Raw genomic sequence first — 27,518 nt, forward strand, 5'->3', positions numbered from 1 at the left:
TGATTATATACTCAGCTGAACTCATGAAGGCATGCATGCAAGAACATTATGGGGATAGGCCTATACATTTTTTTTTCCATATGGATTGTCTAAGCTTGACTGTATGATTATCAACATGGCTTAATTTTACCAGGATTTAGTTTACTTTAGAGTTATTAAATTAAAAACTGCAACAAACTTATCTGACTTTTTGTATTTTAAATTCAAAAACCAAGATAGCTGTATCCCTGTGACATGGTAGCTCAGCACTTTAGGTCCCATGTTACTAGTTCAGTGTTTGAGATTTGAGAATATATAAATTAAAAGACATTTTTTTTAAAGCTGCTGCCTATAAGCCAATTGTCTCATGAAGGAAACTTGCTGGGAAACCTATTATTTCTCTTGAGTGATAACATTTCATGCAAGGATATTTTGAAGTAATTTTCTGTATTTAAACACAAAATTAAAAAAGGGACTGTTTGTATTGGTTAGGAACCCAGTTTAAGCAAAAAAATCAACCAGACAAACAAACGAAAAAAAAAACCAAAAACCCGGGGATTTTGTTTATTGCTGAAAAGTTCCAGAATCTGTTATCTCTTTCTCTTCCTGCCTCCCTCATGTTGACTTCATCCTCAGGGTCTGTTTAGGGGTATGATGAAGATCAGCAGTGGTAGGTATGTCCTTCCAGAATCAAATCGAGCTTGAAAGAGAACATGTCTTCTTTAAGAGTCTGAAAACAAGCCCTGAGCCTGAGTATCTCTGACCTTATTTGGATACTGTGTTGGTCACTGAGCCAATCCCATGGTCTAGCAATGAGATTCCACAATTGTTTTAGAGCCAGTTGCTTGCCCAGCTTTGGAGCTGGATTCTGTGTTAACCTCATCCAAAGCACATGGAATGAGAACAGGGGGAGTAACGCTTCACCAGAGGAAATGGAGATTACTGTTTACAGAAAATGGGTGAAAGGTAGGCTGTGGCAAAAACAATGTCCAAAGTTATTGTGCTGAGTGACTTTGCTTTTAGGCAGCTTTTCTTTTTTTTAGAAAATAAAGCAGTAATTTCTATTGCAGTAGCATGTCCACTAGAAGGTACATTTAACTGCTGGTAACAGAAGCATACAATAACAGTGGCTTAACAAAACGAAATTTACTTTCTCTGGAGGTAGACAGTTCAAGACTAATGTAGTGTTTCTGTGACAAAACCACTGTTACTTTGAATTGTTGCAGCTCCTGCAGAATTCTGGATTGGAAAGAAGAACAACAAATAAATGAGTGTCCACCCATTGGCTACGTTTCTCTTAAGATGTTTTACTGGAAAGTACTGCTCAACAACTTTAACTGCTGTTTCTACCTTATTGGTTAGAACCTGGTTACATGATCATATACACCTATAAGGAAGTTTAGGAAATGTAGTTAATTAGAAAGACACAATGCCATCCCTAATAATGACCCAATAGGTGTTTTGTTAGTAAGGAAGAACTAGTGAGTGGCTTTTAGGTGGGTAGCTGGCAGTCTTTTGATGTGTGTTAAATCATTTTACTGATATGGATGACATAGGCTTATTTAATAATCTAATGAATTTTATACATTTAAGATTCAAAACTCATTTTAGTAATAGGTGGAAATGTAAGTCAGAAAACTCATGTGTATCATAAAAATTTATTTTGTTTATCTCTTGGATGTCTGCCTATATAATGATGCCCCCTTTACCAATATAAGGAACATAAGAGGAGTACCAGGTATTCAGTGGAAGTTCAAGTGATAGCTTTTAGACATTTAAAACTATAAATGCATCAAGTGACATTTGGGTGATGCCATTTGCTGGCTAAGCAGCTGCATATTTTATTTTGATATATATTGTGTATTTTCTGGCTGAACAGTAGTGAACTGGATATTTCTCACTTTCCTCACTTACTCTGTTTCAAGTAACCTGTGATCAAGGTTACTGAGCGCCAGGGAGAATTTAGTCTAAAGATCCATCAGTTCCAACTCCACAGCTCAGTACAAGAAAGGTATTTATATAGTCAAGCATAGGTTAGGTTGAAGTCCCCTGTTTTAGATGGGTACGTTTCTTTGCGGGGCCAAGAGAATGAGAGAAAGTAAATGGACTTACAAAAGTGACTATTCAATGCAGAAGTTAGCTAATAGCATCACATGCTATTCCTAGGGGGCAAGCGACATGTTTTTTAAAGGCTTCTGGAGGGCCTCCCTGGTGGCGCAAATGGTTAAGTCAGCACTATGAAGCTATCAGCAGCCACTAAAGCATAAGTTCAATCCCAGGCAGGGAGCTAACCCACATGGCGCAGCAGACCTCTCCTGTCTGGCCCACTGCTCCCCTCAGCAGTGTATTTCAGTCATTCTGCCTGTTCTGTTCCCCACTCTGTCTTTGGTGAATCCTCTCACCCCCTGTACCTCTGGCCTACACCCTAGTTCTTGTATGCATGAATAAATAAATCTTAAAATTTATTTTAAAGGATCTGGAGAATTACATAGAACTACAAAATAAGCATTTGAGGAGAAATATACCCAAAGAGGCTTTTGGCTGTACTTAATGGTACACTATGAAATCACCTTATCTTTTGTCATTTTAATAATGAAGTTATAGCTGTTACTTTGAATTTTATTGAGATCAACAGTCATTGAGTGAGCATTTAGCCTATTTCATGATCCTACATACTGGAAATGTACCAATAAGGGAAAGAAACTTTCAAGGTATACTGTGTTATCATTGCCAACTTGCCACTCCCTACTTTTTCATTTCAAATTCTAAAGAGGATATTTCATAAAGCTTAGGAAACATTTTGCATGGGTGCTGTAATTTAAACATTCACAAATTCTTATGCAGATTATGGCAATTTGAAAAATAAATAAGCTGTGCATTATTGGGAGCTCCTGTTGATTAAGGTCAATATTGTTACTAGAATGAATAAATTGTTCTGTTTTTTTCTTACATGACCTCACGTAAGATACTTGGCTTTCAATCAAGTTTTTAGAAGTGGTTGATCACACGGTATTTTCAGGTCTAGAACACACCACAAATCTAGCTTTGGGGAATATACTCATTTGCAGAAAGGCAAACAAATGCTCCTATGTTTAGGGAGACATTTCTCTAAAAACCCTTTTAACTTGTACACACAATGAGTGGTGCCAATGTATCCTTGTTCTGATGGTTGTTTGTGTGATGTCATTTGTTTATCCATCAAGCAGCTGGGCACTTTGAAAATCTATTGTCCTTTCTTGGCAGAGAACATAGAAACAGGAGCAGTTATGTTTTAGAGGGACCTATCTATGTTTAGATAAAAGATTTTTATTTATAAAATTGAGGTTTTTCCTTATCGCCAATCACTAATTCCATTGTCTTATTTCAGTTTTTTTCCACATGTATCCTTTTCTACAAATAAGAAACTGAAATCATCTTTCCCCTCAAAGCGGCTCTTCTTTTTGTAGAGCTTCTTTGGGTAAATGGTGCCATCTTCTTCCCAGTTCTCCTAGGCCAGAAATCTACAAGTAATTGAGATTACTTTTCCCTTCTTGACCACCAAGTTCTGTTTGCTCCCGTAATAGCAATATTCTTTCTCCATCTCTCTGGCTTCTGTTATGAAGATTGTACCATCTTCTCCTGGACCTTTGGAATTTCCTCTTAAGACTCTCTGCCTCCTTACCTGTGCCTCTCCCTTCCAGTCCACAAAATAACCAGCAATGTAATCTATCAAAAAGAGATTTTACATTATGCTCAGTGAAATAAGTCAGAAGGAGAAGGACAGATACCAGGTAATTTCATTTATATGTGAGATATAAGGAAATAAAACAAGCCAATAAATAAACCAAATAAAACTAAACCAAACAAACCCTAGAAATCTAACTATAAAATTGAAGCTACCAAGGGGGGAAATGGATTTGGGAGCAAAAACGAGGAGGGGGCCCTGTGGAGTATGGTGGGAGATTATGGGCACTCTGACGGTGGGTGTGGTATGGTAACACATGTCTGAAGAGGTGTGAACCTGTATCACTGAATCATATATAGTGTTGTAAATCAATGTTACCTCAAAAAAAAAAAGATTTGGATTATATTCTTTTTCAAGTCCTTCAGTGACTTAGCATTACTTATGAGTCAGAGTTAGACATAAATTTCCAACACTGTGACTTAGAACTCAATAGTTCCCAGAAGATATATAATGGTTCAAACAAAGGTTTTGTGGTTATATCATTTCTACATATTATTTCGGATGGCTAAGGAATGATAAATATATATCAGTCTTTATATTAAGGATTATATCTCTGGTGTGTGTAAGATTACAGGTACACACATGCTTTCGAACAGAGCTTGATATTGCATCTTCCCCCTTTTGCTCAGCAGGTAACAATCTTGGAATTTATCTTTCCTGGGTAGTTCTTTACACTTTTATTTCCCAATAGTATTTCCTAAGTGATATATTTGCATTAATCCCTAAGTTTGGAGTTTGTTTGTTATTGCAACAATATATAGCCTGCCCTAACTAATAAGGATTCTTTTTGGGGGATTTTAAACCTGAGAAGTCATACAATATGATAGCAAGTATAGATGTGGGATGGGGTATGCAAGTTGTTCAAAATTAGGATGCTGTGAGCCAAGAGCCAAAAAGGGGTGATCAAGAATGTGTGAAAGTCTAACAGCAATCCTGAGGATGCAGGGTGGAAGGAGAGGTTGGTATCTTTCTGTCCCTTCACCTTCCAAAGAAAAGTTGTCAGGGAAGTAATAAAACTAAGTTTATGAAACTGGTTAACAGACATTGTGAAACATGTTTGTTCTGCTTATCAATGTGAAAATAGTAATCTCAAAATCTATTTAGAATACATACAAATAAATACATAAGAAAACCAGGATTTAGGAAAAAGAACTATGTTGACAAGCTAAAGATTGTTTGGTACCACAGAAAGTATTGTTTCACCATTCCATAAGTTTACATCCACACATGTAAGCATAATGCACAATAATTTTATGAATGTCACATTTCCAATGGGGATGACCTGGATACAGTATTTAAAAATTGTATTCCCTTTCCTTCCTTTTTCCCTCCCACTCTGATCTAACCAGTTCTGTTTCACACACCCCTCCCCCATAGGCCTTAGCATTTTCTAAACATTTAATGTTCACTATTATTGTTTGTTATTCCTTCACTAGAATGCAGGCTCCACAAAGATGATTTTGATCTAGTTTGTTCACTGAAAACATGCTGTTGACTTACAGTACATTTGTAAAGTGGATATGGGGAGATACCTAGATACAGCTAGCTACCTAGGTGTTCCAAGAATAGAAATGAAATCTGATGCAATTTGGTGATTTCACCACCTTATTTATTTATTTATTTATTTAAAGATTTATTTATTTATGTATACAAGAGCTGGGCTACAGGCCAGAGGTGTTGGGGGGGCAGTGAGAGGATTCACCAGAGACTGAGTGGGGAACAGAACAGGCAACTGACTGAAATACACTGCTGAGGGGAGCAGTGGGCCAGACAGGAGAGGTCTGCTTTGCTATGTGGGTTGCTCCCTGGCCTGTTGGGGATTGAACTCATGCTACAGAGGCTGCGATTGCTTTACAGTGCTGTGCTTAACCCCTTGCGCCACCAGGGAGGCCCAGATTTCACCACCTTTTAAACTATTCCCTAGCTTTAAAAGTAGCTCTAATCAAACAGAATTAAACTTTCTTTCTTTCTTTCTTTTTTTTTAAAGATTTATTTTTATTCATTTATACAAGCACTGGGTACAGTCAGAAGCGCGGGAGGGTGAGAGAATTCACCAGAGCCAGAGCGGGGAGCAGAGCAGGCAGACTGAAGTACACTGCTGAGGGGAGCAGTGTACACTGCTGAGTGCGCGCCATGTGGGACCCTCCTCCGGTCGCCGAGGAGCAGCCGGGGATTGAACCAGCACTGCAGAGGCTGCGGGCAGCTTTGCAACCCAGCGCTCAACCGCTGCGCCACCGGGGAGGCCCACTTTCTTTCTTTTTTAAAGGATTTATTTATTTATGCATACATGTGGGTCATCTCCTGGTCTTGGGATTGAACTCGTGCTGCAGTAGCTGCAGATTGCTTCATCGTGCTCACACTTAACCGCTTGCATCATCAGGGAGGCCCTGGCTTTAAGTATTTTGAATGAAACTGAAACATCCCTTCTGCTTTGGGAAAGTAGGTGACCATGCTCCCCTGAGTGGATATGGTCCTTCTCTCTTCTCATATCTCTTGTTTAGAATAAAGTGAAATAATTAGAATTGGGATGGTAGGATCAAGTCCTCAAGTTTGTTAAAGCACTTTTATTGTTATTCACCAAAGCATAAATGGAATTAGGTAAAACACACACACACACACATTGAGAGAAGAGAGAAATAAGTCTGAGGCCTTTTAATTCCTGTGTGAATTGGGGAAGAGATAAAAGGAAGTCGTTGTTTTGAACTGTATACTAATCAAAGTCATTTGACTCATTATTTAAGTCAGAATTAACAAGTCTGTTTTCACAGCCTGTAACAATGACTGACTTATTGTTAGCATACATTGAGAACACTGTTCTTAAACTTTTGTTGACTTTGTCACCTACTTTTAATGTAATAAGTACTCTGGTACAATGAGAAAGTCTTTTTGTTTACTCCAGTAATCAACTGTTGGACAAAGACCTGTAAACACAAATTGTTGCCTTCCTGGGGTATCAGAGAGTTTCCAGAAAGAAATCATATCAAGCTTCAGACTATTCCTTTTCTTTTATTCTGAGAAATGATCTAGTCTGTTTCTAGCCTAGAATAAGGGGCTGAGATCAGTTTATGGATGTTTACTGTTTATTCACTGTTTAGTTTGAAGTATTGTGAATTCTCAGACTACACCCATGTGTTATAGTACAGCAGAGTTGCAAAATTTATTTTATATCTATGTAGCATATTAGATTGATGATTGAAAATAGTGGATAAACTATAATCCACATAGAATTGGGTTCAAAGCTAAAGCTTTCTATTTATAAGCTGTGTTACCTTTGATTTATTTCACTTTTTTAACCTTTGTTTCCGCATCTGGAAAATTGGGGAGGTATGTCAAAGTTCCAGATTTGTAAATGAGATGTGAAAGATTTTAAAATTCTGAATATAGTGAATATCCAGAGTTAGTCTGTAATAAAAAATAGTTCCCTAGTTTTGATACTGAATTATTTTAGAAAATTATCCCAGTAAAAATGATACTTAAGAGTGGTGAACAGAACAGGTAGATCTGCTGAAATACACTGCTGAGGGGAACAGTGGGCGAGTCAGGAGAGGTCTGCTGCGCCATGTGGGTTGCTCCGTGGCCTGCTGGGGGATTGAACTTGTGCTGCAGTGGCTGCAGAGAGCTTCATAGGTTGCATCTTAACCCCTTCTGCCACCAGGGAGGCCCAGGTTAATCTTTTTGATCCCTGAGTAGTATTCCAGTGTGTGTGTGTGTGTGTGTGTGTGTGTGTATGTATGTACACCACTTCTTCCTGACCCACATATCTGTTCTGGGGTACTTATGTTGTTTCCGTAGGTTAGTTATAGTAAACACTTTGTAAAGATAGATAAAATTTTTTGTCCCTTTGAGCTTCATTTGCTTATATGTAACATGGGAATAAAAGCTTTTACCTCATAGTTTTGTTGAAAGATTAAGTGGTATAAGAGGCCTACGATAGTGTTCACTAAATGCTAGTGAATATTGTTATTGTTATTATTTGTGTGTGGAAATTATTGATTGTATGTAAATAGGTATGGTGCTTAAATGAGACCTCTTCCTTTAGACTCTGCACATTTTAAGACAGAGAACTATCACTTAGTGGTTGCATTAAGTTTAATAAAGTACCAACTATTTGTTGATTGAATATATGGTAGCTTTCCCTTTTATTTGACTTTTAAAAATATCAGTGGTTTATAGCAAAAACATTTCAGGGAATTTGTTTTCTAAATGCCTTTATTTTAAAATCCCTCCAGGTAACTTTTCATCCCATAACTCCGGTGTCTTGAAATCTGATGATTCCACCAAGATAATGTGATAGGAACACTCAGTGATTTGTGACAATATCCTCCTTAGACTAATGCTGGCCTTCCAGATTAGCTGAGAGCTTGGTACAGTAACACACACTGCTTGTTAACCTGCACAGGCAATAATGCCATCTCTGCCACAAGAGAGAGGTAAGCAGATTGACTTTCATGTTACAAAATATGGTTGTGTTATAAATTATCATTGCTAGTTTTTTATTTTTTAAGAATTAAACAATAACTGGGGTTTCTTAAAGAACCAGAACTTAAAATTTTCCTTGTTGGGTGTGGGTGGGTTAGGGGGCTTTTGTATCCTCTGCTATGGAATTCTTGTTTCAATGATGTTTCATTGGTTTGCATTTCTTTTAAAGTTATTCAGGGACCCTCTTCTCTGGATCTGGATTCAGAATTGTCTTACCAAAGCACTATGAAAGGGAAAGTAAGAAAGAAGAAAAAGAAAGGTACCATTACAGCAAATGTTGCCGGCACAAAGTTTGAAATTGGTAGGTCTCCTTAGAATCGTGACATTTTCATAATTGTTAGGAAAATTAATTTGATGTTGAAAACAGAGAGGCAGAGAGCTAATTCCCTTTTATGTAATGGATTTTTGAATGCCTTCTATAGAATTTTCTTTTTTAGGAGGCATTTAACATGTTCATAATCAAATAGTACATCAGTGTAAATTAAAGACTTTAGTTATTAATGAGATAGAATTAATTATATATAATTTTGATTAACACTTGATTTTAAAATTGAGTATAAAATAATAATATTAAACACCAATGGTTGTAACTCTAATGTTTAAATATAATTGTACTTAGGAAAATTTACCAGTGTATTTCTCACTGGAGGCTAAAGTTATGCTTCATCTATAATATTCATTATCTTGGATGTAATTTTTAAAACAGAATCACATGTTAAAGGTAAAATGAAAATTGCAATATTTGAGATTTTTATTAAACAATGAGTAAAAACATTTCGGAATAGAGTAAAAACACTTTGGAATAGAGTAAAAATATTTCTTTTTTATGCTTTAAAAATTCTTCAATAACTAGCTGTTGCTTTTTTTTTTTCAAATGGAACTCTTTTTTATATGTGTAAGCAATATCTTTAGTATAGAGGCTAGCTAAGAAAAATTAATTGCTTTAAATTAAGCATCTTTGTCCAGCATTGCAAAACTTATCACAAATACCACAAGTATTCAAATATATTTCCTCCATTTTCAATAGTCTTATTAAAAAGTTGAAGAAAATCTTGTCAACCTCAACGTTGTTAGTTATTCGTATCCTTATTAATCATTGGGTATCTCATTTCTATGTACAGTATTCACCTAATTCCCTCAGCAATCACTGGAATATTTCATGAGAACTGAGGCCCCCTAATACTCTATGCTAGCTAGTGTTCCTCAGGGTAAGTGACTTAAACTCGTTAGTATGGAAGGCGAGAAAATAGGATTGATTCAGGGTTTATTAGCAGCATATTTTCTAGAGCAAAAAAAAAAAAAGGTGAATTATGAGTGCTATTAATTTACCCCTGTACTTTTAAGGTTCTAGAGGGATTCATCGATAACCTTAACCTGAAGGAAAATGTTTAAGTGCAATTCCCTCTCACGTTCTCAGGACATTTTCTGAGGGCTGAAGTTGCATTAGCGGTGTTCATACTGATAGCATACTTATTTTCTGAGTTTAGCAAAATTCATGGCTACAGCAGGCTTGGTGCATGTACTGAAAACTGTTGGCCTCCCCGGTGGCGCAGCGGTTGAGCGCTGGGTTGCGAAGCTGCCCGCGGCCTCTGCAGTGCCGGTTCGTTCCCCGGCTGCTCCCCGGCCACCAAAAGAGGGTCCCACATGGCGCGCAGACCTCTCCTGCCGCCCGCTGCTCCCCTCAGCAGTGTACTTCGGTCCTTCTGCCTGCTCTGCTCCCCGCTCTGGCTCTGGTGAATTCTCTCACCCTCCCGCGCTTCTGACTGTACCCAGTGCATGTATAAACAAAACAAACAAACAAACAAATAAATAAAACATGCCTCTATAAAAAAAAAAATAAAAAGATTTAAAAAAAATAAAAAAAAAAAAAAAAAAGAAAACTGTTGGGAGAATATACAGAGCTAAGTATAGGGGAAGGAAAGAGAGAGGGCCAGGAGAAAGTGCTACTGTGATTTTCTGTTATTTAACTGGTTAAATGTAACAACTTGCTCTTGCAATTTAGTTACTGCCCCTTTAATAGTCTGAGTCATAAAATGAAAAGATTATTATGTTGGAGTAAGGACAACTGCCTCTTAGCTCTGGCATTGCCTGTTCTCTCCTTAGAATACTTTGCTACTAGTTTTAATATTAATCCTTTAATAACCGTTGACCTAATATTTTCAAATACATTACCTCATTTAATCTTCCAAATTACCCTGTGAAATAGTCTGTATTATTCCCTTGTTCCCTTTCCCCTTGCCTTTCCTCACACTAACATTGAATTTGGACTGGCTTATAGCTATATGAAAAGAAATAATGAAAAATACAGTAAGATACAGCATTGGTCTTGTGACTATGGTAAGATAATAGAATACATTTCATGAGATAGCTTCTGTAGTCAGAGATGGGCATGGAGTTGACTCAAAGCAAATATTGAAATATAATGAACTGTAGAATACGTAACTCCTGGTAGATAAAATCATTCTGGTTAGTCAAAGGAAATACAATCTTTTCTATTCCTGAGTCTTGAGCGAAATTTTTCTTATTGCTCATGGAGACATGTTCTGGAATAGTGAAATATAACCTCACAATATTCCTGTATTTAGTACATTATGAAATTTCACATTATTATTTCATGTTTCTTATGGAATAGTTGAAGAAACTAAAGTTCTGTGAAGATAACACCTCACTTAAGGTCTCACATGGCCAAAGTGGAACTTGAATCCGAGTCATTCAGTGGTCCAAAGTTCAGTGTTCTTTACTGTATCATGGTGTCCAAATAAAATATGGTTTGAATTTTTATTTATTTATTTTAAGATTTATTTTTATTTATTTATGCATTCAAGAACTGCAGTGTAGCGCAGAGGTGTGGGGGGTTAGAGGATTCACCCGAGACAGAGTGGGGAGCAGAACAGGCAGACTGACTGAAATACACTGCTGAGGGGAGCAGCAGGTGAGTCAGGAGAGGTCTGCTGTGCCATGTGTGTTAGCTCCCTGGCCCAGGGGTCAAACTCATGTTGCAGTGGCTGGTGATAGCTTGATAGTGCTGAAACTTAACCCCTTGAGCCATCAGGGAGGCCCCCAGTTTGAAATTTTAAATGAGAAACATTGAGTTATTGTCTGTATCTGAAATTCAGTGAACTGTTTAATAGATTGTTATTTTTAAAACTGATATCCCCGAAAGCTCTATGGGTCAAGGTTAAACATGTAGGACTAATTTGTGAGGACTGTATTTTTGGTAATTTTCATCAAATGGAAACAAGAAAGGATACATAAGTATGCAAAGGGAAATGTGAGAACTATAGTTGGTTTGATCATCTCTATTTTACCACAGGGAAGTTTGATTTGATAGGAATTCAATATGGAGGCAATTATTTCACCTCTTCTTTATAAAGAGAGCTCCTAAAAGACTGACAATTAAAAGCACAGACTTTGGCTTTAGCTGTCAGCACTCTATTTGGAACTGCTATCATAAAGGGATTTCTTTTCTTTGTAATGGAAGATGGTAAACATATTCCAACTGATTTTTAAAATTTCAGCCCAAACAGAAAACTGATTAGCTTAGCTGCAAAGAAAACGAGAGTTTAATACCCAACATTGCATTTTTCTTTGGAGTTCAACTTTGTTCAACTTTGTTCAACTTTGATTAATTGTGATATCCAAATCAGAGAGGAACATATAGCTAGTTTGTAAAAAGCAAACTTTCCTCTGAGCATAATTCTTTTTCAATGTGATAAGAAGGTTGGGAGCAGACAGAGAGGCCAGTATCCAGTCTCTGCTTGTTTCATTATTTTATATCCCGAGTCAAAATAGCTGACTTGGTTTTAACTACTAAAAATATTTTGAACTAAGCAGACGGAAAGTATAGGATAGGTCTGATGATCAAGGACTATTTTTATCTTTCCTCTTTTGTACTTAGCTCAAGGTCATGAAGAGCCATAAAAGTACATTTTTCTGAGTAGAGGTGTTGTCTCAGCTATGTGAATCTTTTCAGTGTGCCATGAATAATTACTAAACTCTTTAGCAGTGTTGTGTACCTGTTAAATCTCAGAGGATTAAAACTAGTGATTTTGGGTGCAACCAGAATGCTGTTCTCAGTTACTATTATTGAGTCTCATTTATCCCTAGATAATATTTTTTTCCTGTTGGCAATTAGTCAGTCCCCCTGCCTCATATTTTGGGATTCATGGAGATATCTTTTTATTTAGTTTTGTTGCAGATATTATCCATGGCTTTTTGGTTTTACTATCTTATTTTCTCTGTATTTATACCGGGTTTTGAGGAATTAAAAAAAAAACTAACATCTCTACCACCTTCCAAGAATTACACTGTTCATTAAGTTTTCATTGCAGTTATTATATTCTTCATTTTATAAGATACTAAAATAGTTTTCAGTCAACTTTTATGTTATTTTCATTTAATAAAATGTACCTATTTTATAGTTTAGTGAGTTCTGAAAAATGAATACACCTGTGTAACCACCTATGATACCATCAAGGAGAACATTTCTGACATTCCAGAAAGTTCCCTTGTGCCCTTCCTAGTCGATCCTCCCCTCCAATGGCTCTGGGCAACCATTCATCTGCTGTTATTATAGATTTGCCTTTTCTGGACTATCATCATATGAAAGGACTCAAACAGTATGTACTTTCTGGTGTGTCTGAATTCTTTTACTTAATGCTTTTAAGGTTCACTCATATGTTGCCTATATCAGTAGTTTTTCATTTTTAATAATGAGTATACTCCTTTGTATGGATATGCCACCATTTATTTAATTATTCTTTTATTGGTGGTCAGTTTGTTTGTTTTGAATGTTTGGCTATTATTAACTAAACTGCTATGCTACTGGTGGATACATGCGTTCTTTTCTGTTGAATGTTTACCTAGGACTGAAAATGCTGAGTCATAGAGTTGATGCATGTTTAGAAAAACTATTTCACATAGTTTTCCAATGTGCTTGTGTGCATTGCAATTAGAAATTATCAGAGCTCAGATTGCTTCACATTCTTGTCAAAAGTAGATATTTTCAATATAAAAAAAATAACCTTTTGTTGAGAGACAATTGTATTTTACTAATTTTGGAGGGATAAGCTGCTTATTTTCTTTGGAAAGTCATTTATGGGAATTTTTTGAGACCAAGGTAAAGAATATTCCTGGAGAAACTGTGTTTGTTTCTACTAGACCTTTATGGGCTGTAGTAATCTTGGGACCATGTTAACTAAATCAAGTTTTTTCAATGCCAGTTTGTATACATTTAAGTTGAAGTTTGTGAAATGATCAACCGATGTTCAATTTTCCAGCAACTTGATTCTCCCCTGTACTCTATTCAGAGTCAAGACAAGCTTCCCTTCAGTCCTCTGTACTTGGGTAGGGTTTTCTAATTTTCCCTGATTTATGTTAGTAGCCCTTCAGAATCTAATTAAAGGTACTGAAAGAGAGTATTTATTTATTTATTTATTTTTAAAGATTTATTTATGCATACAAGAACTGGGGTATAGGCCAGGGGTGAGGGTGGGTGGGTGAGAGGATTCACCAGAGACAGAGTGGGGAACAGAACAGGCAGTTCTACTGAAATACACTGTGGAGGGGAGCAGGAGGTGAGGCAGGAGAGGTCTACTGTGCCATGTGGGTAGCTCCCTGTTTGGGGCTCAAACTCATGCTGCAGTGGCTGCACATAGTTTCATAGGTTGCATCTTAACTGCTTGCGGTACCAGGGAGGCCCTGGAAATATCCTTTTGTATTCATATTTGATTGGTGCTATGACTAGGTTTTAAGTTCTTTTTAAAATTAATTTACCTCAAGATTTTAAAGTGCTGTTCTAGCATCCAGTGTTGTTAATGAGAAATCTGATGTTTTGAGGTTCCTTTAAAAAGAACATTTATTTTGTATTTAACAAAACTTACACTGTTTATATATATAAACAGTGGTGTTCACTGTTTCCAGACCCCTTTGTAATTATATTGGCCCCATGTGGACTAATTCTTGTCAATAGACTATGAGGGAAGATAATATGCATCAGCTTCAGTATGAGCTATTCAGGAGGCTCTGGCAATCACATGTTAAAATGCTTCACAACATGGAGGGAATCTAGATCACTGAGTTCCATATGAAGAGGCCTGGAGAGTTCCTTTCCACGTTCTACATGACTGAAACACAAACCTTTTTTGCGTTTAAGCCACTGAAATTTAATCCTGTTTATAATCTTTTTTTTTTTTTAATAGAGGCATGTTTTATTTATTTATTTATTTATTTATTTATTTATTTATTTATTTATTTGTTTGTTTGTTTATACATGCACTGGGTACAGTCAGAAGCGCGGGAGGGTGAGAGAATTCACCAGAGCCAGAGCGGGGAGCAGAGCAGGCAGAAGGATCGAAGTACACTGCTGAGGGGAGCAGCGGGCGGCAGGAGAGGTCTGCGGGCCATGTGGGACCCTCCTCCGGTGGCCGGGGAGCAGCCGGGATGGAACAGGCGCCGCAGAGGCCGTGGGCAGCTTCGCAACCCAGCGCTCAATCGCTGCGCCACCTGGGAGGCCCCCTGTTTATAATCTTATAAGCACCATAACTCCCATTTAGAGGAAAGAGGCAAAAAAAAAAAAAAATGTGTGGTAGCTTTTTTCAGGCTAAGTAGCACACCTAGGCTTTGAATACAGGCATCCTGCGTCTTTAACCACTGTGCTGGACTGGTTCTCACAAGAAGCGTCATACTAAAGTATAAAATTCAAGGAATTCATTGCCATATATCTTATGCTACAGAGATTTTGGAAATTAAAGCAGGGTAGGGTAGGGGAGAGAGTTGGGGGCTCAGGCAGCCCTAGATAGCAACTCCAAGTATTAATCCTTTTTTCCTAACTCCATGGGATAAACTGGTCATTTCCAATGTGATAAAACAAAGGGAACTTGGACTTGGATCCATGGAGTTCAATTTTATTTTTATTAACTAATTAATTAATTTATATTTATTTAAGATTTATTTATTCATACAAGCACTGGGGTACAGTCAGAGGCACGGGAGGGTGTGAGAATTCACCAGAGACAGAGCGGGGTGCAGAACAGGCAGACTGACTGAAGACACTGTTGAGGGGAGCATGGGTGAGGAAGGAGAGGTCTGCCATGCCATATGGGTTTCTCCCTGGCCAGCTGGTAATCGAATCTGAGCTGCAGAGGCTGCGGACAGCTTCACAGTGTGGCCTTCAACCTGCTGCGCCTCCTGGGAGGCCCTACTTATTTTTTTTAAAGATTTATTTATGAATACAAGAACTGGGGTACAGGACAGAGATGTGGGGGGGTGAGAGGATTCACCAGAGACAGAGAGGGGAACAGAACGGTAAACTGACTGAAATACACTGCTAAGGGGAGCAGCAGGCGAGCCAGGAGAGGTCTGGTGCTGCAGAGGCTGCAGATTACTTCACAGTATGGTGCTCAACCCCTTGCGCCACCAGGGAGGCCCCTTGGAGTTCAATTTTAAACTCCAACTTTTCAAATTATCCTTCTTTGAAAAAATTCCAGCCCGTTTTAGTTGGAAGACACTCACACTCAGAAGTCAGGAAGCCTGAATTTTGCTTCCAGGTTCTACTGGCAAAAGGTTGTATGACTTAAGTAATTGCTTATGGTTTCGTAGGACCACAGTTGCTGCATCTGAAATTTAGGGGTCATGATTTCCATCTCATAGGTTGTGTGGACAGTTCAGATTAAACAGTGCATGTAATGATGCTTTGGGGAGCTGTAAAATGCTTTGCAAAGGTAAATTACTACTTTTATTAAACAATCACAATTAAAGAGCCAGGAGGACCCTCCAAGATCATAACCCCTATGACAGGAAAACTGAGGTCTCAGTGACTAGCCCAGGAGTATTAGGCATTATTGGAGCTAGAGATGTTACATAATTGTTGTTGTTGTTGTTGATAATAATAACAAAAACATTTAAGTGCAAGAAACAGGAATGAGGATCTCAGGTCTTTAGCTATGCAGGCATCACTTTTCTTATGAGTCTGATTTGAAAGTTTCCATTTCCTTTCATAGTGTGTCCTGGATTGCAGGTCTGGGGCCAAAGCAACAGAGAGAACAGACAGTAGAGGGTAGTGGCTGAGAGACTTTGAGCCAGACATACCTAAGTTCAGATCTGATCCTGGGGCTGTTGATGGGTCTCCTTTTCTCATTTTGTTAGTGCCACTGGAGGTGCTCTCCCCATTCTTGACCTTAACTCTGACCCTTAGATCTTCAGACATCTCATCCACCTTTTCTCTTAGGGTGAACAGGAATATGATTTTTGTTTCTTATGGGTCACCTGCATTTTCTTTCCAGAAGCACTTATAATTTTCTCTATTTCTGATAGTGAAAAATTATACAGTGTTTAGATAGATCATTGTTGTAACAAAAAATAAGGTTATGCTATGACTGATGGATATTTTGCAAATGAAATGCTGTGAGATAAAATTTACGTATATCAAAAATGTTTCCACAATGAATATATTTCAGAAGTAATTTAATTTTGGTCTAACTTAATCATTTATTTGCAGTTCGTTTAGTAATAGATGAAATGGGATTTATGAAAGCTCCAGATGAGGATGAAACAAGTAATCTTATATGGTGTGATTCTGCAGTTCAGCAGGAGAAAATCTCAGAGCTGCAAAATTACCAGGTGGGAAATTAACTATGGTCAATTATTGGTCATTAGAAAAATTATATATATTGCATTAGTTTTCTTTAATAAGATTCTAAATATGTTGACATATTAAATTTCAGTTCTAACGTTTATGTTTTGTTGCTATCTGCTTATTCTGACTCTGTGTGAAACCCAAATCCTTTCAAAATTAACTTTTAAGCTCTTTACATCTTTAAGGAAGAACTTTGCACTGTACTTAAAAGATATGTGATATGTATTTGAAAGCTTAGAGAGATCAGGATGTAGAAATACCTTGTCAGCTCTGTATAATCTGACTTTATTCTTTTATTTTAGAATGAATTACAAAGATATTAAAAAATAGACAACAAACTGAAAAACCAAGGATTTTAGACAATTGACATTTTGTATAGTTCATCTGTTAGTGTAGAAGTAATGTAAAATTGACTGTATGGAACAAGTAAGTCAGTTTTCACCAGTATTTCTACATTGCCTATGTGCACGAATGTAGTATGCCTAGAATACCAAAATAATTTGGACATTGAATTATCAGTAATTCAACATAGAAAATTATGACTTTAATATTGATGTAATATCATTTTCTTATTTCTTTAAAATTTTGTAATTCTATTCTGATTACCATAAATTTTTTTAATTCTACAAATTCATTGTAGGTCATTTAATTTGAAATATTTGCATTAATAATTGTCACTTTATTAAAACATGTAACTCAAAGGACAAGTGTAACTATTGTGGTATAAATTAATATGTTCATTAAATTAATGAAAATTTTCATGTTTACCTTTTTATTTTCCAGAGAATCAACCATTTTCCAGGAATGGGGGAGATCTGTAGGAAGGATTTCTTAGCAAGAAATATGACCAAGTAATCTTCATTTTCTTATAAAATAGAAGGCTTGTTTGAATATTTTGAATATTATAGTGCTATCTTTCACAAGGATATATTGACATATTGATTTAAAATGCTATTTTAATGAAAGAAGTAGCATTTTAGAACTGCATGGGTTTTAAATGTTCCCTGGTTCTGTTCTTCCACTTTGCAGAGACAATAACTGAGGGTTGGAGAAATGAATTATCTTGAACAAAGTTAAATAAATTGTTAATAGCAGGACTGGAGCATAATCCTCCAAAATTCAGGAGATTCTTCTAGACAGTCTAGATTCTAGGATCACTGTACCTTGCTATCTCTCTAGCAACATATTTTTTCTTCTTTTAAATGTCAGAGATTATCTGTACATGGCATTCAGTATATATGTTTTTTTATTTTCGGTTACCTTGAAGAAACTAATTTTTGCATTATATGCTGTGTATGTTTGTGTTCTCACTGGTTATTGAGTATCTATTTGTGCCAGGTATTGCAGCAGATATGTGTGTGCAGACAGACAGATGTATACCTGCCCATCCAGGGGTGTACATGCACAATTTATTTATGTCTGAGACCAAAATTTAGAGTAGAATCTTTTTTTATGGGAAGAAATGTTAACAGCTAAACTCAGGTGTTAAGCCGAACGAATTATATGCAGTTTATGTTTGTGTTGATTCGCTTTTTTTAGTTTGAGAAAATTGAGTGATAAATTGAGAAAGATTTCTGAGAACATCTACAGGGGAAGGTTATTAAACTTGTCTGTGTAATTAAAGAAATACTTGTATGCATCCGTGTGAAAGTTTATGATTAGATAGCCATTCATTCAACAAATATTTTTTTCAAGTCTCCTGTATGCCCTAGAGACTGCTAATTTTGAACAGGACAAATAAGGCCTAGTCCCTGCCTAGAACTTATATTTTACTAAGAGAGGAAGACTGGTAGGCACAATATAATTTGATGGTGCCACATGGAAGGCAGTGTGTTGTGGTGACAAATACAGTGGGAAAGAATTTTTGGAGTACAGGAAACATTTCAGGAGAAGTTAAAATACAAGATGGATATTACAAAGTTTGTAGGAGTTGATTCTGAGAAGGAGACTAGGTATTGTAGGCAAGACAACAGTGGTAGAAGTATATGGAGACTAACCAACATATGTTTGGGGAACTTTAAGCAGTTTATATAGGCTATTGGGAGACCCAATCTGAGATGATGCTGGAGAGAAATGTGAAGAATAGTACATGTAGATCATGTTATTATATTTTATTTAATAATTTAATTATTATTAATCTTTTTTCTCAATAAACCTTTCTGTTTATCCTGAAAGAAATGAGTTATTTAATGGATTTAAACAGAGAAATATATGTTTTAGATAATCTTTTTTTTTTTTTTAAATAGAGGCATTTTTATTTATTTATTTATTTGTTTTGTTTATACATGCACTGGGTACAGTCAGAAGCGTGGGAGGGTGAAAGAATTCACCAGAGCCAGAGCGGGGTGCAGAGCAGGCAGAAGGACCGAAGTACACTGCTGAGGGGAGCAGCGGGTGGCAGGAGAGGTCTGCACGCCACGTGGGACCCTCCTCTGGTGGCCAGGGAGCAGCCGGGGATTGAACCGGCGCTGCAGAGGCTGCGGGCAGCTTCGCAACCCAGCGCTCAACCGCTGAGCCACTGGGGAGGCCCTGTTTTAGATAATCTTGGTGACACTGAAGGTAATGGATTCAATAAAAGTAAGATTGGAGGGAGAAAACCCTGGAGGAGATAATTGTGAACATCTAGGTAAGGAGTAACAAGCATCTAATACAGCAAAAAAGAGATAGTGGAACCAGGAAAAGAACATAAATCTGAATGATATGAAGGACATAGAATTGGAAACTGTTGTGATATGAGAATTAAAGGGTAGAAGAATTCTTTAAGATGATTCCTAGATTTATGACTTAAGATATTGTGTATGTGACATGATTTGTCATCAGAGGGATTCTTGGAGAACAGTGGGCTTCAGAGGAAAGGGAATTATCTTGTTAAGTTTTAGGCATGTGTTTCATTTAAGCCAGTTATTTTCATATAACACACATTTATTAAATATTTATTATATCTCAGGTATTATACTGGTTTCTGGGCACTTGAGTCATCAAAAGCAGATCTATGACTTCTAAAACTTTGATTTGCAATTTTGATAAGTGCTGTGAAGCAGAGGTACATAGTTCTGAACCAATGTGTATATTAGTAGGACATCTGACTTAGGGAAGTATTAGTTTCTCTAAGGAAGTAACCTGAAAGCTAAAATATGAATGATAAGTTAGACATTTTCTTCTGAAGTTGGTAGACAGGGAGACTAGCATGGGCCAACGTCATGTGGCAGGAGCAAGAATGAATAGTCAAAATACTAAAATAAGACCAGTTGTAACTGGAGCTTAAAAAGATTGATGGCATATCAGGGAGTGATTAACTGAAGGGTGTTGTTCCTGAGTATGATGTTTATCCTAAATGCCATAGAAGAGAAGGGGTTGAAGTTGGTAATATGATCAGCTTTGCGTTTTCAAAAGATCATGTGGTGCTTGATAACAGAAGTCTTTATGGTTGGGAGATATGAGGTGGTTTAATGTAGACCATTTGCAGGTTATTGCAAATAGACAACTTCTCATTCTATACATCCTTGAAATTTTCCGTAAGGAAAAAAATAATCTATTAGATGAAAGTTATGATCTAGTAATATAAAAATAATTAAGTAAATTCCATGTTTAATAGCGTTCAATAAATCCATGATAGGAAGAGGAAATATCCCACCAAATTCTTAAGTAAAATTACATGTATATTTTGAAGCTATACATTTTTTTAATTCAATTTTATTATTTTTTAAAATTTTTTTTAATTGAGGCAACATTCATTTACAATACTGTGTATGATTTAGAGGTATAGGATCATTCCCTTCAGGTATATGTTACCACATCACACCCATATTTTAACATCAAATGGAATATGTAAATGGAATAAAGTATAAAAATAAAGTATAAAGCATAATATACTTTATAAAGTATATCTCTAGTATATCTGTGCTAGGATTTTTTCCCCCTGAATACCTATCATATTCAGGAGTGCTATCATTCATAAATACTTGAATAGTTTTAAGCTATATTGTTCTGTTTAGAGGTCTGTTTTTTTTAAAGATTTATTTATTTATTTGTTTGTTTATACATACAAGCACTGGGTACAGTCAGAAGCGCAGGAGGGTGAGAGAATTCACTAGAGCCAGAGCAGGGAGCAGAGCAGGCAGAAGGACCGAAGTACACTGCTGAGGGGAGCAGCAGGTGGCAGGAGAGGTCTGCCCACCATGCGGGACCCTCCTCCGGTGGCCTGGGAGCAGCCGGGGATCGAACCGGCGCCGCATAAACTGTGGGCAGCTTTGCAACCCAGTGCTTAACCGCTGCGCCACCGGGGAGGCCCTAGAGGTCTATTTTGATCTAATTTTATATCATTGTTAAAAGTATACACAGTTAGAGGTATTGGAAACAAAAGGGCTGTTTCACCTACTTTAGAAGTGTGTGTGTGTGTGTGTGTGTGTGTATGTGTTTCAAATCAATCTATGTTAGTCTATTTTATGTTGAGATTATTTAGTATGTTTTGATTATTTAGCATGAATTTGACAGAGTTGGTAGTTATTTCCGTCTCATTGTGGAAACTAGCTTTTTACAGTGTTCTATTGAAAATGGACTTGAAGTTTGATAACTGTACTGAAACTTCAGTTATGAGACAAAATTACTTACTCCACAACTTAGTGTTGGAATGTAGGTCCTATCTCTTTACATACTATACCGTTATTTGCTTTAGTTTTTCCTAATCTCATTTGAGGACAATATCTGCTCATATTTGAAAGATTTGTATGTATTTATGAGACTTTTGGAGAAACAATCAGATTTTCTTTGATAGGTAGCATTTGAAAATACATTTTCTATTATATTTTTATTGGTAATCAGTTATACACAACATTTAGAGTTAGTCAAAGTAAACATCTTTACTTAGTATTATCTCTAAGTCATGTGTCAGATAGACATTCTGATTTGTAGCAAATATGAAAATACCAGAGCATACTTTGTAACAATGAAACTGCATGCATAGGCAACATAGTTCATATAAGTAAAACTTCTACTGACCCAGAGGCATCACAAGATTTTCTCAGAAAAGAGGTTACATTCCAAGAGACTCTGGAGTAGAAGTGTTAATGGCAGTTTCTCAGAGAAATCAGGTAGGCGCTCAGAGAGGTGAGAGAGATTTGTTGTACCAGTGGGCTCAGTGGTGTAGCTCCCAAAAAGTCTGAGCCCCTAATTGCAGGAATGGTAAGATTTTATACAGTTTGTATGAGGAAGCTTGTTACCCCATCCATCATAGAATTTCTTTATTGTTCGGGAAGAGGGTCAGAGGCAGCCATAGCTACTACTGTGGGCACGCACTACACTGCAGGAACTTTCTGCTCCAACAAGCAGCAGACTCCAACCAGCAGGCTGAGCAACTTCCTGCTTCATAAGGTCATCAAAATCTTGTCCCTATGGGTGACTCAGATGACTCAAAATCATCTTTAAAGAAGCAGTATAAATGACATCTGCTTGTGAACCATTTACTGCTGCCTATCAGCATCATTGAGGCTGTTAATGACTCCACGTGTTATGTTACCTCATAAGCCTTTACTGTACTTACCACATTGTATTTAATTATTAGCCTATTTGTAAATGCCTTAACTCAGACACCATGTTAATTTATCTTAATGTCCCCAGTGCCTACTACATTTGAGTACGCACTCAAATAAATGTTTAATTTACTAATATATGAAGTAGTACGAAAGTCAGAAATTGTCAATTTTTTAAAACTGATGTATCTGCAATATTTAGCATAGTGCCTAGTACATAGTAGATGCTTAAAAGACTTTTGTTGACTGACTCAATAATTGAAAAAAAAATGGGAGGAAATAATTGTAGCAAGTGTCAGTAGCACATACAGAGAAAATTTACATAAGTTTGAATAGAAATTACTTTTCATATTATCTATGCTTTATAGAATGATCAAGTCCCGGCCTCTGGATTATACCTTTGTTCCCCGAACATGGATCTTCCCTGCTGAATACACACAATTCCAGAACTATGTGAAAGAACTGAAGAAAAAACGAAAGCAGAAAACTTTTATAGTAAAACCAGCTAATGGTGCAATGGGTCATGGGTAGGTATTTTTCAAAAGGGTATATAAATCTTTTTTTTTAATATGAGGAAAGAATAAATGAGTATTTGCTCATTATTGAATACTAATATAAAAGTTAATAAAATTGGTTTCTGTTGCTTTCTTGAACTAATTATTTGAAACTAGCCTCTCACAGGCATCAATATTAAACTAATAATCCAATGAACATGTTGTGAGACTATTAGGAGACAACAAAATAGAAATAAGCTTTCTTATTTTTTCTTAAACAAAAAGTTTGAACTCGACACTTTTAGAGTGTGCTTGGAGAGTAAAATCAATTAATTGGTAGACCCAAATTCACTTGGAGAAAGAAATGGGATGGGAGATAATAAATACTCTTTTCATGGCTAGAAATCTTAAAGCAAAATACTCCTTTGCTTTAAAAATGTGTTTTTTCTTCATGTAACCATGGTAATTGGATTGAAAATGAGTAGAACACTTTTTAGAATAAATTGTGGAGAAGTAGACATGTTAACTGAGAATAATTATACAAATTAATTCTGTTTCCTTTTACTTTCTTATGTTAGTTTTCTGCAGTATACTTTTTCAAAGAAAATATAGCTGAGGCAGCTTTTAATAAAAATATGAGTCATTTTAACATGTTGTTTTAAAATACTGTGTGGATAAAGATATTTGGAAATGTAGCTACCAGGTGAATTATTGTTCAGATTTCCATTTAACTTGTAATTACATTTTAATCAAACATTTTTATTGGTGATTTAGCAATTTAAATTACATGTACAAGTAATTACATGTACAAGTTCATTCATTAGATGTTAGTTATCAAAAGAAAAGTTTTTTTGGATACAATTTTTTTCAATGTTAATTTTGAAAATTAGTGTAAAGTTATTTATATTTATGTATTTATATTTAATGTCAAAACATAAAGATCTGATAGACAGTAGTACAAAAAGTAGCTGAAAAAGCATAATGTGCTACTGAGCCACCAAGGTTTATCCCATGAAGTGCAGTAGCACATAGATAAAGGCTGCCTCCCCATCTATGGAGTCTATTTCCATGCTGCTCTTTTTTGTAGTTGGTACTTTGCATTTGTGAAAGACAAATTATATTTGTCTTATAATAAGATGGTAGTATGGCTATTCCATAGCTGCACAAATTCTGTTTTGATTACTATTTTCATGGAATATGTCACCCATCTGTTTACGTCTATGTGATTCTTTGAATATAAAATGAATCTCATATAGTTGGACCATGTTTTTTTAAATACATTTGCCAAATCCTGTTCTTTAACTTAGAGACTTAACTCATTTGTACTTAATGCTTTTTGCTTTTCATTTTCAATGTTTATGTAATTTTAATTCCACAATTCCTCCATTTTCTGCCCTTTTGTGTGTTGAATAATTTTTTAATGTATTTAATTTCTTTTTTGTTTATTTTTGATTTTTTTAAATGGTTACCATGGGAATACAATTAGCATTTCAATTTATAGCAATCTAGTTTGCATTATTTATCAACTTAATAACAAAAAAACTGCCTGCTCCTATATAATTCTTTGTCCTTGTATATTGTAATTATTGCAGATTTCATCTATATACATGTTGTGATCATCAACATAGATTTATAATTTTTGTTTTATGCAATTGTATTTTAAATAATACAGGAAAAATGAGGAGTACTAACCTAGATGACACTAATAGTGATTATATATTTATGAAGTCACCTTTACAGTTGTTATTTATTTGTGTTATTTGAAAAGGCCTAGTGTCCTCTTATTTCAGTTTGAAGAATTATTTTTAGTATTTCTTCTAGACCAGCTATATTAGGAAGAAGCTCAGTTTGTGTATATCTGTGAATTTCTTCTTTAATTTTTAATAGTTTTGCCAGGTATAGAATTCATTGTTAATGGCTTTTTTTTTTTTTTTTTTTTTTGGTCAGCCTTTTGAATATATCCTTTCACTACCTTTTGGCCTCTATTGTTTCTGTTGAGAAACCAGCTGTTTATCTTATTGAGGACCCCTTGGGCTTGATTAGTAGATTCAGTGTTGTTACTTTCAGAATTCTCTCTTCGTTTTGCTTTTGATAGTTCAACTATGTCTCAATGGGGATCACTTTGAATTTATTCTACGCAGCTTTCATAACTTTTCTTGGAATGTAGACTAATGTTTTTCACCAAACTGGAAAATTTCTAGCCATTGATTCTTGAAATATTTATTCTGTTCCTTTTAGTCTCTCCTTTCCTTTTGGGACTCCCATTATGTATATACTGATATTCTTGATGGTATCCCACAGAACTCTTAAACTCAGTTTACTTTTCTTTCTTTCTCTCAGATTAGTTCATTGCACTTGATCTATCTTCTTATTTGCTGATTTTTTTTCTACATTCCTAAATCTTCCATTTAGATATGGTTTCCATTAGCTCTTTGAACAAATTAAAAATAGTTGATTTAAAAGATCTGTTCCTTAGACCCAATGTCTGGGTTTCCTCAGGGACAGTTTCTATTGATAATTTTCTGTGTATGGGTTATACTTTTTCTTTGCATAACATACAAGTTTTTGTTGAAAAACTGGACATTATAATATTTTGTCTCTGGAAACCAGATATTCCCCCTTCTATAGTTTTTGTTGCTGCTTCTTGTTGTCATTGTTTGTTTATTGACCTTTCTGAAATCATTTTGTAAATTCTATATTGTTTATTGTGTGTGGCCACAGCATTTCTTGTTCTGTTAGCTCAGTAGTCAGCTGATACTTGGACAGAAATTTTCTTAAACTCTTGGAACAATAACAAAATTTCCTGTGCCTTACAGGAGATTTTATGTGTGCTTTAGCAGTCACAACATCTGTGTGTGTGTATGTGTGTGCTTTGGCAGGCAGGCAGGCAGGCAGGCAGGCAGGTTACAGTTCTGCCTTAATCTTCATTTCTTGCATTTGCAGAACCTGATTGTTATCCAGCAGTAAGAACTTAGGGCCTTCTCAGATTTTTCCTTAGCATAGGCTTAGCCCTGGGCATAAGTTTAGCTCACAAATATATCAGAGCTCTTCAAAGCTCTTATTCCTCAAAGAGTCTCACTCCTCACTTTTTCTTTCCAGTCCTTTTAGTTATTATATTGGTTTCCTTGTTATTTTTTTGCCCTGGGCAGCAGTGACTAACCATTTGCATGTTTTAAAAAAATTGCCACCTAAGTAGCCATATAAGCACTGCGATAGTTTCTGTTTTTGCAAGATAAAAGTTATGTCCTTTCAGGTCTTTCAGGGAGCCACTAATCAGGTCAGAAAAAGCAACTGCAAGAATAAGGCCCATTCTGCTCTTTCCAGAACTGCTATGTTTACCTGCTGTTGTTCCAGACCACTGCTGAGCTGGGGGGCTTGGGGACAGGACCAGAGTATATTAAAATGCCACAAAGCTCTTTTATACTGATTCAGCTGAGGACTTTTATTTGTTTGCTTTGATTTTCTGATTAAGTACTGGTGGTTGCGAGCTTTTGGTTGGCTCCCAAAGTTCCAAAATAGTTGATTCTATCAATTTCATTGTGCTAATCATTGCTTTTATGGAGGGACACACTTTTGGAGTTCCTTACTCCTTCTTTTTTCCTCTTGAGTTTTATCTGTAACTGTAAATCTTGCTTCCATATCAAATTATTCTTTAATTCTTTCCTTTAAACTTAGGATTTCTTTGATAAGAAATGGTGACAAACTTCCATCTCAGGATCATTTGATTGTTCAAGAATATATTGAAAAGCCTTTCCTAATGGAAGGTTACAAATTTGATTTACGAATTTATATATTGGTAACATCGTGTGATCCACTAAAAATATTTCTCTACCATGATGGACTTGTGCGAATGGGAACTGAGAAGTATATTCCACCTAATGAGTCCAATTTGGTAAGTGACACCAGACAGAATCTATGATTTTATTAATTTGTTCAAAACCTACTTTTTAAAGCACCCATTATTTATATAAAGATTATATCACAGTCCCTCCTTTCAGGTTTTTATACAAGACTTGTATAAACAAGATTGCTTCTAGACAACTTTGTGAAAATTAGAAAGAAAAAAATGGTATCTGCTTTGGGAATGGTAATCAAGAAATCACCTCTGGTGCTGTAAGCACCAGACTGGATTTCAGAGCACACAACATGTACATGCAGTGTCCCTCTATGGAAGTGGATGTCAGAGTATATTTGTATGCGGTGGTTATGTATAGAAATGACCTATATAGAAATATAAGTCACAGATAACATGCCACTAAAAAGTTACCGGTCAAGTGCTGTGGAGTTGAGTGCGGGGATAGTTGTGTTTAGATCCTCGTGGAGGAGTCAGTATTTGAATATCTTCTTGCTATTTGTATTTCTCAGGTAAAGCTTAAACATCTAAAATGTGGGAGAAAGTATATGAAACAGGAAAAGCCAGTTAGAGGAAGTAGAGTTATTAATTTTTTCTGGAACAAAAGAGGAGTAGTAGTATAAAGATGTGAAATAAATACATAATTGACAGTTCCAGTGTATATTTTAAGTCTATCACATGGAGCTTTTTGTAGATATTTTTTCATTAAGATTTCCTTTGTATAATTGTGACATATTATGTCACATAATCAAGTGATTATGAAAACCAAAACTGTAATTTTTAGTTCATGAAAGTGAAACTATTGTGAAAGTCATAAAGTATAATT

The 27,518-nt window shown here is 36.0% G+C and overlaps 1 protein-coding gene across 10 annotated transcripts in view; it reads left to right on the forward strand.

Annotated features, from left to right (window-relative positions):
• The window catches only part of TTLL7 (tubulin tyrosine ligase like 7), a 121,508-nt gene that overhangs the window by 25,819 nt on the left and 68,171 nt on the right, over positions 1-27,518 (forward strand). For 9 of the 10 annotated variants that reach the window (XR_008550147.1, XR_008550146.1, XM_037498139.1 and 6 more), the window contains exons 2-7: positions 7,933-8,133; positions 8,352-8,483; positions 16,680-16,801; positions 17,601-17,668; positions 22,714-22,872; positions 26,515-26,731. Coding sequence is in view for 8 of the 10 variants with exons in the window: in XM_037498139.1 (XP_037354036.1) it covers positions 8,109-8,133; positions 8,352-8,483; positions 16,680-16,801; positions 17,601-17,668; positions 22,714-22,872; positions 26,515-26,731 (723 nt within the window). In the remaining 2 variants the exon portion in view is untranslated. Of the gene's footprint in view, positions 1-846; positions 946-7,932; positions 8,134-8,351; positions 8,484-16,679; positions 16,802-17,600; positions 17,669-22,713; positions 22,873-26,514; positions 26,732-27,518 lie in introns of those variants that run through there. The other variant, XM_054690885.1, reaches the window with a different exon arrangement.

Source organism: Talpa occidentalis, unplaced genomic scaffold (assembly GCF_014898055.3).
Source record: "Talpa occidentalis isolate TD23 unplaced genomic scaffold, MPIMG_talOcc4v2.1 talOcc4.9, whole genome shotgun sequence".
In the NCBI taxonomy this organism is placed as follows: Eukaryota; Metazoa; Chordata; class Mammalia; order Eulipotyphla; family Talpidae; genus Talpa; species Talpa occidentalis.